The sequence below is a fragment of the Protomyctophum bolini genome (assembly GCF_963924005.1).
Source record: "Protomyctophum bolini genome assembly, chromosome: 7".
NCBI lineage: Eukaryota > Metazoa > Chordata > Actinopteri > Myctophiformes > Myctophidae > Protomyctophum > Protomyctophum bolini.
The window spans coordinates 19621309-19634797 of record NC_137868.1 but is presented as its reverse complement, the minus strand read 5'-3'; the positions used below and the strand labels follow the sequence as shown (position 1 = coordinate 19634797).

The 13489-nt window shown below is 45.2% G+C and overlaps 1 protein-coding gene across 1 annotated transcript in view; it reads right to left on the bottom strand.

Annotated features, from left to right (window-relative positions):
• Positions 1-13489, bottom strand: part of ascc3 (activating signal cointegrator 1 complex subunit 3) — a 187845-nt gene that overhangs the window by 156340 nt on the left and 18016 nt on the right. The window contains exon 5 of the mRNA XM_080767693.1: positions 9864-9984. Within this exon, the coding sequence (XP_080623819.1) occupies positions 9864-9984 (121 nt within the window). The remainder of the gene's footprint in view (positions 1-9863; positions 9985-13489) is intronic.

Sequence of the window (13489 nt, the reverse complement as noted above, 5' to 3'; positions counted from 1 at the left end):
GCCTCGTAAATTATGCAAGGCGGAGGCAGGTTTAATTGCCAGCTCTACCTTGAGACGGGGGGCATTGTCACCAAGTGGAAAAGTCACACTGCCCTCACCGGACTCACCGGGGAGTGTAAGTGGCTACGTCGTGGAGGCCAGGGGACAGAGTGACCACCAGACAGATTCAACCGGAATACAGACAAAAGCACCCCATGGGAAATAACCTTTCCATAAGAGCTGGGAGACTGAGGATGCAGCCAAGTGGGACTTTTGGCCTGTAAAGCAACAGCTGTGTGGGTATATCATAATGACATTTGACAGTATTAGGACCTAACCTTTCCATTTGGATTGCCTTCCGACCTGCAGGCATACATATACAGCACAATTTGTGGTAAAACAACAGAAAGGGTGTGCAATATGATGAGATATTGGGTTCCAAACATTTGACAATGATTTGACGTTAGATCGAAAAGAATCGTGTCACAGTGCCCTGCTCCCTCCCATCAGCTCTGCACACATGACTTCCAATTTGATGTCTCGCCGTAACTGTCAGGCATGTTTGATTTGATCTCATCACTAACAAACACACTCATACACCAATGAACCAATGGCATCATTCTGCAATGCAGCAAACACAGATAGACACAGTATTAGGCAAAATAAGCCCAAACAATGTCTGCACTACACCAATGTTTGTATGATGGCAATATGTTCTTTTTCCCGCTTCATTTCTATTTTTATTGAGATGATCTGAAAATATGTACTCCATAGATGCAAATGTAATAGTGGACAAATTATTATTTATGGGGCGGCAAACATCCTGGGGCGACTGTGGCTCAGGAGGTAGAGCAGGTCGTCCAATGATCCATGGGTTGGCAGTTCGAATCCCGGCTCCTCCTGTCTACATGTTCAAGTGTCCTTGGGCAAGACACTGAACCCCAAATTGCTCCCGATGTGCTGGTTGGTACCTTGCATGGCTTCTGCCGCAATCGGTGTATGAATGGGTGAATGTAATGCACAATCTATGTAAAACGCCTTGGATAAAGGCGCTATATAAATGCACCATTTATCCAAAATGTTTTGCTGTTGGTTTGAGTCAACAGAGCCACCTTGGTAGTTATGCATTTCATCTCGTCAGCCCAGTCCCGATTCCAGCCAACCTCTCTGCTTTCAGAAAGAACCTAGTGGTTCTCAAAATCAGGTTAGTCAATTTTAATGACTGATATCCGGGCATGTAGCTCAAAATGTCACGCAGGCACCTTATGGGTGAAGTAAACGCACCGCTCTAAGCAGTTTTTCTTTCTTTTAGGACTTTAATGTATCTATAATATTAATAACTGGGTGATGCGGAGGGGAATAGGAGGAAGAGGATGCAGGAACTCTTCACCAGATGATGAGTCCTACAAGAACACCAACGACAGCCGGTACAGGACACAGTTCATGGAAACTGTCTCCTGCTCAGAACATCTGTCCACTACTGTTCTGTTCTGTTGATGTGTTACTTTTTAAAGGATTTTAAAATCTAACCAAAACTAAGTCGACAAGGCCATATTTTCTTTTGTATTATTTTTAGTATATATTTTTGGAGGATAATGTATGAGAGTCTGCTATGTCTTGCTTTGTCTTGTTTCCACCGAAATGCCCCCATTAATACCTCATTTAATGACACCCCAGTGACCCCACCCCTCCCCGTTATTCTATTCTATTTTAGTTTTTCATTTCAATTATATATTTGATTGTTCTATTTACTTACCTACGTATTTAATGCAATCTTTTATAAACTCCTAACAAAATCCAAGAAAGCATGGCTTGTTATCTCATGGACATTGATCATAATATTGTCAGTATGCTTCTATTCATTGCTATTAGTTAAACTGACAGTCTTTCATCTAGCATATTGTCTAATAAACAATATTAAAAAACAATACTTCAAAGAATACAAATAGTGTGCTTGATGTGCACAATGTGTACAAATCAAATGTTTGATTTAAGTGAACTCAGAATGTCATTTGGCTATTCATTTGTATTATTGTTCTTAGTCAAACTTTAATTTTAGAAACGTAATCTGCCAATGAAAATGGTCTAATATTTTGTATAAATACATTAAATTGATGTTATAAGCCGTTTTACTTGTTTTCTTAGAGGGCTACATTGTCCTATAATAGTGCATATGGAGTGCTTATATACTTTCCCATTTGGTTATCCTGTTTAATAACTTCTGCAATCCAGGTCATTGATCATAATACTGATAGAAGAACTGTGATACCTTTTGGGCAATATCACCCAGATCATTATGAAAGGCATTTGTGAGACTTCATGTTTTATGGTTTTAAGTATTCTACCTGGACACTGGACAGTGTGATTTATCATTCCTGTCCCGTCCCTTTACTCCACTGCGCTAGAAATAGCAACATATGCCATGAAGTTTTAATGTCAAAATCAATTGTACTCGTAGACAACACGATATATCTGATACGTTCAAAGGCCTTTCAGACAGAGCTTTCAAGGGCACCGTGTGATGGAAGGTCAAGGAGTCCTTCTGAGATGTGAATAAAACATTTGGCTACATGGGATCTGGCAAAGGCACAGAGAGCAAACCCCTGACCTCTCTCAGATGGCAGATGTCCGCTCTGCCTTGCACCGTACTCCCTCTCATTAAGAGGGACATAACATTGCAAAGTATTGATAGCCGTCTATAACATATCGATACACTGCTAGGGGACTATGGCTGATTTGACTGCATGCAGCCTGCTCATGTCTCTAGGTGCTCTGTAGATCAATGCTTCAGCGGAGATCACGGCGACCCTAGACAATAGCTGGTTTTCTAGTCCAACACATGACGGAAATCCCCAGTCGTCTCAGGTCTAAATTAGTCCCTGATTAGATGGGTGGAATGAGCGCCAGCGGTCCTCGGGGGGTATACGCAGAAACGGAGCTTAGCAGGAAGCAATGCTTTGGCTTATATATATACCTGCAACATACTGAGCACATTGGTTTCCAAACAAAGCCCATCTCTTCCTCCATTTCAAGCAGTACCGCCAGACTCCGGCACCAGCCAACCTTAACAGGATTGGCTGGAGTGTGAAATTAGCTGGACTCTCAGGTGCAGACTGGCCCACCTGCATTTCCTTTTGCAATGTCTTTGACTACATCCACATTTTTAAAACACGTTTTAATGCCGAAACGACCTCTGATTCTCCGTCGTCCACACACAAGAATCTCTGCGTATACCGTAATGCATGCCTGGAAACCACATGGTAAATGGACATTAGACCATTTGGCCATTTTTGTCAACAGCATACATGAAACAGTACTTGCAGTCATGCAACACTAATAAAGGTATGCATGCATCCCCATTCAATTGAGATATAGTCTATGGATCTCTCTAAACATACCATAAACAGACCATCTGCTGGTTCCCAAACACTGGGTCAGGAGTCAGGACGCATTTGTGTTTTTTGCTTCCTACATTTGTTCAAAGCTGTGCGTTTGAAAGCAAATATGTGTCATGATTGGTGTGCATACAGCCTGTGTGAGAGGAACCTGGCCCAGGGTCCAAACGGCCCACCCTCTGGGAGCAGGGAGAATAAAGCCTTATTCAAACGCTCTAATCCTGACAACCTCCACGTCGACGGGCGGACCATAAATACAGTGGGAGAGCTGGCACTGCTGGGGTGTGTGTCTCTGTCTGTGTGCACGTGCGTGTGTGTGTTGGGGGGGGGGGGGGCTTGGCCCGTGTCCACATTAGACAAGTTTAATCTTTTAGCCTGAAAAGATTTTTCCTTTCAAACCTTAAAAATACATTCAGTCTAAAGTTAGGAGATGTAGTTACTTATTGAGTGCTAAAAACACCATTAGAGTATTTGATCACTCCACCTCAGGATATATTCTCCCTCTCTCTCTCTTCCCCCCCCCCCCTCAAAAGGCTCTTTTGAAGATCCTATTGTGTCTAAGAAGAAGACACCACCTCCCCACCTCGCCAGAGATTTCCATCTCAAAGGCTCCTCTTGTCTTTATGGCTCCATTTGGGACCCGGTCACGTCAGAACCCCCTAACCCGCTGACACGGCTGATGAGTATCCTCTGCCCTTCCTTCGCCCCCTCCTCGCTCTTTGATGTACACCCAGTGCTCTTTCCCTCTCGCCGTATGAGCTGCTGCTCATAGGGGAGGGGGGGTTCATATTATTAGATACTTAATATCTGTTCCATTCAGAATGTTGCCTTTTCCCACTTTGTAACAATTTTTTTAAACAAAATGTAAACAGATTGATAGCAAATTAGCCAAAGCGGCAGCAGCCAGGCTCATTTAGTGTTACATGCATTGCATTCGGTATCATTAACCAGAATTTATGTGCCCCACACACACACACACACACACACACACACACACACACACACACACACACACACACACAATGATATGATACCACTGGGATGTTTTGCGAGCCGCGTTGCATCGACCAGCATGCAAACATACTCTATTCCAGCACAGTGGGCAGGCTGCATGTGTGATGTATTGGCGAATTAGCTGCAAAAGGCTAACAGAAAGGACACACTTTACAACATGGCACCATCTGGCCATCTGCAAGTGCATCCATACCAAGTACTCACAATGGAACCAAGTCAAATCCAGTCCTTTTTAGGCCACCTTCACCCTGGCCAAAGTGGCCAATGATGATCTGAAGATGATCTTGTTGATGCTCACGTCGCATCACAACACAAAGCGTTGTCATCTTATACATTTTGAATAGCTGAACTATTAAATAGGGCTTAAGTGTTTAAGGCCCTCTCACACACTGCCCTTCTCTCTCTCACCCCACTGTACACTTTATGCCACACTAATGAACAAGAAATTAAAACGTGATAGGCATAACTGTTCAATTAGTTATTACGATGCCATCCATCACCACAATCGGTGTCCAAAGTGTGTAAATCTGAGTTGGTTTATGGACCGTCCAGGCCGCCACACAGAGGGACATTTCCTGCGGGCACATTTCCTTCTTCATTCATAAAGCGCTGCCTGCATCAGCCACTGCGAGACGGGAAGAAAACCGTCCGGCTGTGCATGTACGTTGACAAACAGGCAGCGTGCCGAGCTGAAACTGCAATTTGGCAGCTAATCAGCAGCAGACAGGCACTCCCCACTAAATCCCACCCATCCCGATCTCACCCCCAGTTGTCAAGGCAACGCTAATCTGAAAAGCTGTCTGCCAGAAGAACTTTTTGACAGGCGATAGGAAGCCTATCAAAATGTCCTCGCCACGTGTGTTACGTGAACCCCGGTTTGGATCGAGGCTAAAAACAAAAGGAAGAAAACAAGATCCATTTTTCTGCCCCAATCGTCTCAAGACGCTCTTTCAAGTTTTACAAACATTACCCCTTCACCACCGGCAAAGAAAGTTAATACATCAGAGAATGATTAAATATTAACAATTTACATTTAGATAGCGACAGCGACTGCGCAGTGGATGCAGATGTGCCATTCCAACCCTTTCCTGATATTTTCCTGAAACGTCTTCTGAAAATGGATGTTTTCCCTGCAGGATTTATTCACTGATTAGCCTTGCTTATTCTACCACTTTGCTACTGAAAAGTGTCCAGCAGAGGAACTCTATCTATTCAGGGAATCTGAATATAATTAACATACACCTTGGCAAATGCCACCCCTTTCTCAGTGAGAATGTTCTGTTTCTGACAATGCACTGACAATTTATTGAATTACCAATGGCAGGACATGGCAGGACAGTTCTCAAACGGCACAACTGTAACTTTGCCTTGCAGGGGAAAGAGTATCAGTGTTCCACCCTGGCACCCTTCACTTCACAAAGACCCTCTCAGGTGCATGGTGCATAATGAGGATGAGCATGCAGAGGTCACGTTGGGACCACGTTGACTCCAATGTCACTGTAGTGACTAGTGATACACTACTGCTGTATCCGGTGAGCAGGTCAAAAGTTCCACAGTAGCAACCCTGGCTAAGCTCCCATCAACCCTTCAGTAAAACAATAAAGAATGTTATACTACACTACTCAGTAAGGCAGATTATTTACAAATAGGTTGATTAAATATTCATACAAATCACAAACGATTCCCGAGTTGCTAGTCAATTAAAGTCTATATTTAGGACCCATGAATATCAAATGCTTCAAGCTGCATAATGGTGGTGGGGGGCGGTAGAGGTGGTGTCTGGAAAGAGCTCGTGTTGACTTTCCTCGGCGGTTCAAGAAGAATTCTGAAAAGGCGATAGCTTTTTGCTTCTAATCTTTCTCTCGTCTTTGATGCCTGCTGCCTCGTGCGGGGGAACTGACGACAGCCACGGCAATGACGAATTATCCATCCTTATCGTTCCGCCGATATCTCCAACCACTCACGACTCACTCGGCTCCCATTAAAGGAGGGGAGAATAACAGGAGTCAGCCGCGCACGTGAAGAGATCTCGACAACAGAGGGAAACGGAGAAGGAGAGAGACACGGCTCTGGCTCACTGTTTGAGGGTGGGGGGGGGGGGGGGGGGGGGGGTGTTTGAAGTAACAAATGTGCATTGGCAGGAAGGCGCACTACCGTGAGCATAGCCTCTGTGCAGCTCTCACCATCAACCCCTATGAAATACAATCTCATACAAAATCAATGAATTTGGTTTCCTGCCACAAGGGATGCACAGGTAGCTAGTAAACCCATGAAAGCACATTTCAAGACTGAATGGCAGGTATAGGGACTCGGGAGCTCTTATTTGCGTAGGTGTTCAGTTTCACGCCACAGAGACCTCTAGGTATACTGGGCTTAACGACACCAGGCTTTGCAGCCATTAGCATGAGATAATACTTTATCACTTCTCTTATTCATGAAAGGTATTAAAATAAGGACCGAAATAGAGAGCCTTACGGCAAGGAAAGACTTTAGCCTCGTCTTTATCTTTCTGGGTGCATAACTTACGCAGTCCGATCGGCACGACGCTCTCATTGCTACCCCTCAACAGAAAAATGGGAAAAAAGGGAAAGACAAAAAGGTGAAATAATGAAGGATTGAGTCACACTTAATAGCCAGTCTTTCTTTGGGAAAAGTGGATCGAGCCAGGTGACAGCCATGCGGAAAACAGAGTGCCTTTTTTTGCCAACACAAGGGAATAAAAGAAGATCTACAACGCTGACAACGCCTTGTGCTGTCAGCCTGTAGATGTTTTGGGTGCACGACACCGGCACGCGAACAACTACAAATCAGTCTTGCAGTTTAGCCTTCAATCAATCAGAAAAAATCTTGAAAGGTGAAATAATGAAGGATCAAGTCAAACGTGGCGGCCAGTCTTTAGGCAATAACATTTTAATGGATCTGGGCTGGTTTGACAGCTATGCAGAAAACGGGAGCATTTAGACCGCCCTCGATGAGAAAGTAAAAATAAAAACATGGTGATGGAGGGGGAGAGACGGAGTCAGGGGAAATGTGTCGAGGAATGAAAGACCTGATGTTGAAGGCAGGACGATCAGATCTGCTACTTTCGCCCTATTACGACGAGCCCAGAAAGGGGGTCGCTGGGGTTCACGTGGTGAAGAGAGTTATCGCCCATTCCACTGTCTTCAGTCAATACTGACTGACAGCGCTGCACACTATAAACGCAAGATCGTTATCAGCTCACAGATAATGAACCGATTCCGATTGTTGGCAGGGAACACAAACTGGAGCGTGGCGTCTACCAATATTGGACTCGAATACAAAATGATGCCATTTAGTACTGATTTACAGTATACCCCAAGGTCCAACATAAATTGATTGAACTGCAATTTTTTTATGAGTGTTTTTTGTACTGTTTGTTTGTTGTATTGTTGCTTGTATAGATGTTGAATGTTTACACACAGACCACAATGGGAACAAGCCTTTGGCTTGTATTGTGATTGTCCAGTTGGCTCTTTGTACTGCTGAACTTTTATAATGTAAATCATATATTCAAATCAACCAATCAAAAACATTCAGGCTACACGCTGAATATCTGATTTATTTAAGCTCTCTTTTTTTTTTTACTCTTAGTATTTAGAACAGCAGTTCTTAAAGAATAGCAGATATACAAGCACACAGCGCCTCACGGGCGCCACTTCATGCCGTAGCCGCGCTGCCAGCTGGTACATCCGTTATATTTGAGCATTTTTGAAAAATCTAGAAAGTGTTGAATGTTGAATAACGTTTGAGAACTACTGGTTCAGAAGGCATGAGCAGAATCAGCCTATATCAGGTCAAACAACACCTCACCATGCTTCCACAATGAACACTGCAGCCTACACTGCAAAATCCTGACTGTAGATCTAACTCTGGAAGAGTAAAAAAGCTAAAATTGACCCCTACTCTCAAAGGGAGCCATCCCAAGCTAGGTTATAAAGAAATGCTGCAATCTTCAAGTTGACTGCGTCTGACGTTCTAATTATGTGTGGGCTAGAGAGGTGGGTGGTAAAAATGTGGAGATGAAAACCAAATCCTACAATGCAGGACCAATGTTAAGGAGCAGAACTATAGCTGCCTCGGCCCACTCAAAGTGACTACTGGGTTTGTCTGCTGGATGCAAGGGGTTAGGATACTGTCTGGCAGATATAGTTGAGGGGTGATTTCAACCACGTGCTGTGAAGGACGGAGGGCAGTCTTTCATAATCTAGGCGGAGGCATTCAGTGGGTGTGGTAAAGGCATTAAAGGAGTGTCCTAAAAAACACAGCTTTGTCATCGGTTGCCTCTGTCCACCAGCCGCAGAGATATCCGACCATCTGACTGTGTGAGACGACAGTATGTCTTTTACCAATAACAATAGAGCGTACACAATATATCGGTTTGACCGATGTGCCATTTAAATCTATTGACTACATTGGCATCTCTAATTGCGTCCTGATTTGTCACCTTTTTGAAATGTAGATCTACAACCTCACACAATGCATCATGTCATGACACAAGTTGTATGAAATGTCCAAAATCGGGATGGGCATCGGAACCGCAAATCTGGCATTGACGGGCTCTATTCATTAAGAAATATTGCCATCTTCAATTTGTACGCTGATAGTCAATGCCACAAACATAGCACTAACTTTTCCCACCTACCTGACAATAAGAAAGAAAATCGACGTGCGACTCTTTCCTCCCATTTTTCCTCTAACTGAGCCAGAAACAGGGGTGGGATACAGTAATGAGCCTTTCGGGCTCTCTCCTCTCTAGTTCTAAGAGACTGGCTATCGATTACAACATCAAACCACAGCTCTGATAGATCCACAGGGATTGGGCTGGGGCTCGACAGTAAGGCTGCTGTTGTAGCGATTAACATCGAAACATGAATCAGCAACCCAGGGTCACGACCCCGCTGAAGGAACAGACCAGACGACACATGCCCCCCCCCCCCCCCCCCCATCCCGTGACCCTGGACTTGCATTACGGGCTCTTGTTTCCTCCGGAGAGGACGTTCCTCTGACAACTCCCAGGCAGCGGCTGGCTGGCGTGGGAAGAGAACGCGGAGATGACAGGATTAGGTTTGACTTTGAAATCTGGAGCAGTCGCTGGCCTCACAGCAGGGGAGAACATGGCAGACGTTGAGCGTTGCCAAAGTAGTTAGGTATGAATGAGAGAAGAAGAGATGTCTAGTCTACGCTAATACATAAATGGTCATTCAAAAAAGCACCGTCAGAAATTATTCTGGCATTCCTTGTGAAAACACAGAGGCATAATTATCTTCAGGCAGCCATGTTTCTATGCGCCTTGAATATACAGAGGGCCTGGGCTAAAACATTGTTTTTAAATGGAGAGAAATCATGCCTTGTGGCATGATTTGTTGATGCAAACGTGAGTGCGAGTATGTGAAATGGGTAGATAGAGGTTGCTATGGAGATGACCCCGTTTGCCAGAGCGGTTGCCTCACTCACCTGCTGTCAGGTGACCGAGCCTATCGGGTGGGATGGAGAGGAGAGAGTCGACGATGGCCGCCCTTTGCTGGAGGAGGGTGGAGATCATCTCGAAGCCCTCCGGGCCCAGGAGCTCAAACAGCTGGAGGAAGAAACCACGGGGCATAAATGGTGGATGAGCCAAAAAAATACTACACACAGTCACACACACACACACACACACACACACACACACACAGCGGTAAACAAACACACGCATACACATCCTATGGTTTAGCCCCTCCCGATAGATACACGCCTTCGGTGCCAAGAATGAGCACCTGGTAATTACCATCCGCCTGGTACAGAATATGCTCTGCCGCTTAGCCTCCCAAACACAACCACCTGGCACTTAGCTGGTGACAGAAAAGAACGACGGAAAAATGCGCGCACAAAAAAATAACAAGAAAAATGCAGGGTATGCGATATACAAAGCCAGAGACAAAACAGAAGCGGAAGAAAATGATATGCTGGATTGGAGGCTGTGTTCCTCTAAAACAATAGCCAATATTATCATCATTGCGGGTTGCCGGCTGGATCTTAACTAAGCAGGGACCACTCGCAGGTGGTTAATTAAAAAATAACAGGCCAGAACTACACGTAACTTGAAATTATAACCAACATTCCACAACAATTGTATCCCCCCACCAACCACCCCCCCCCCCCCCCCCCCCCCCACGGCTGGTATCAGATTTTGTTCGGGGCTTGGAGAAGATGGATAGTCTAGTTTGCTCTTTCACTGGGTCTTCTCTGGGGGATGGACCGCGGCAGCAGGTGGACGAGAGGAACAGACGCACTTTGATGATGTTAGGTCAGTCATGGCCTTTGTTGGGGTTATGGCCTTTGTTGGGGTTACCTTTGCTTCTCTCTTTGGTATTATATGTACATACTGTACGCCCCCGTTCTATGAGCCCCTGTGAATGTTTGATGTTGTTTAGTATGGTTTGTTTAGAGATGCTTTGTGTGTGTGTGTGTGTGTGTGTGTGTGTGTGTGTGTGTGTGTGTGTGTGTGTATGTGTGTGCGCGAATGTTGTTGTTTTTGGCCTCCTTCATGGGCTTCCATGAATTGTGTCCTTGGCAATTGATTGAACAGTTGAGGATAAGGTGAGGTCTACTGGGACTGAGAGACAGAGGGCCTTTGTTCCTTAGACGAGATGAGAAACAAGATGAGTCTTTCTACGAGTGGTGGAATGTAACTAAGTACATTTACTTAAGTACTGTTCAATTGCAAGGTATTTGCACTTGACTTGAGCATTTCCTATTTCCAATACTACAGAAGGGCTACATCAGATCCAAATATTGTACTTTTACTCCACTACATTTATTTGAAAGCTTTAGTTACTAATTGCTTTGTAGATTTAGAATTTAGATTATTATGACAAAATGTACATGAACCACTTCAGTCATAAACATTTCGGCCATTTGAAAATAGCCGATTTTCTAAAGATTTGAAAACTTTAGTTTTTTTTACTCAAGTAAATGTTGAATTCCAGTAACAGAGTATTTCTACCCTGCAGTATTAATACTTTTAGTTTAGTAAAGATTGTGAGTACTTTTCTGAGGCGAAAGCCCCTCCAACGTCTGGCTTTTTTGTGTGTAATATGGCAGCCAAGTCTATCGACTTTGTGTGCGGTCCCAAAGGCGCCCCTCACTTCACACAAGTGTGATTTTCTATATCTATTATACCACTCCTGCTATATATCCCAATCAAAGCAGCCTTGTCAGAATAGCCCACTGACTGAGTACATACACAATATACAACCCATTGCCAATAGAGTTAGAACGACTATAATTAATCTAACTCATTACAGCTGTATTCTGAAATGCTTGAACTCTATCGCCCATCTGTCCCACTGAGACACTGACTGCAACGTGACGATCAAAATTACCTTTCAGATCCCCCTATGTAATCAAATAGCCCCTCTCCTGCACAGCTCCATCCACAAAATGTCATCAGTCCGAGGGCTACAAATGAGAAATAATAGGAAGCGGGTCCTCCACTGTCAGGTCTAATGGCGGCGGACGCCGAGCCTTTAAACTTTGCTGTTGACTTTGGAGTCACGCCGAGGGAGAGGAGCGCCTCACAAAGGGCACTCTACATCTAAAGGATGTCAGTGGGAGAGTTCGCCTCCAAATGTCAACTACGTGAGGAGACCGTTAGAACAGAATGTATAGCCTGGACCAGGTAGCACGATACTGTCACTACCATGGAGCAGGGAGGGAGGGAGGGCACGATACTGTCACTACCATGGAGCAGGGAGGGAGGGAGGGAGGGCTGGCTGGCTGGCTCACACACACACACACACACACACACACACACACACACACACACACACACACACACACACACACAGACAGACAGACAGACAGACAGACAGACAGACAGACAGACAGACAGACAGACAGACAGACAGACAGACAGACAGACAGACAGACAGACAGACAGACAGACAGACAGACAGACAGACAGACAGACAGACAGACAGACAGACAGACAGACAGACAGACAGACAGACAGACAGACAGACAGACAGACAGACAGACAGACAGACAGACAGACAGACAGACAGACAGACAGACAGACAGACAGACAGACAGACAGACAGACAGACAGACAGACAGACAGACAGACAGACAGACAGACAGACAGACAGACAGACAGACAGACAGACAGACAGACAGACAGACAGACAGACAGACAGACAGACAGACAGACAGACAGACAGACAGACAGACAGACAGACAGACAGACAGACAGACAGACAGACAGACAGACAGACAGACAGACAGACAGACAGACAGACAGACAGACAGACAGACAGACAGACAGACAGACAGACAGACAGACAGACAGACAGACAGACAGACAGACAGACAGACAGACAGACAGACAGACAGACAGACAGACAGACAGACAGACAGACAGACAGACAGACAGACAGACAGACAGACAGACAGACAGACAGACAGACAGACAGACAGACAGACAGACAGACAGACAGACAGACAGACAGACAGACAGACAGACAGACAGACAGACAGACAGACAGACAGACAGACAGACAGACAGACAGACAGACAGACAGACAGACAGACAGACAGACAGACAGACAGACAGACAGACAGACAGACAGACAGACAGACAGACAGACAGACAGACAGACAGACAGACAGACAGACAGACAGACAGACAGACAGACAGACAGACAGACAGACAGACAGACAGACAGACAGACAGACAGACAGACAGACAGACAGACAGACAGACAGACAGACAGACAGACAGACAGACAGACAGACAGACAGACAGACAGACAGACAGACAGACAGACAGACAGACAGACAGACAGACAGACAGACAGACAGACAGACAGACAGACAGACAGACAGACAGACAGACAGACAGACAGACAGACAGACAGACAGACAGACAGACAGACAGACAGACAGACAGACAGACAGACAGACAGACAGACAGACAGACAGACAGACAGACAGACAGACAGACAGACAGACAGACAGACAGACAGACAGACAGACAGACAGACAGACAGACAGACAGACAGACAGACAGACAGACAGACAGACCGACCGACCGACCGACCGAC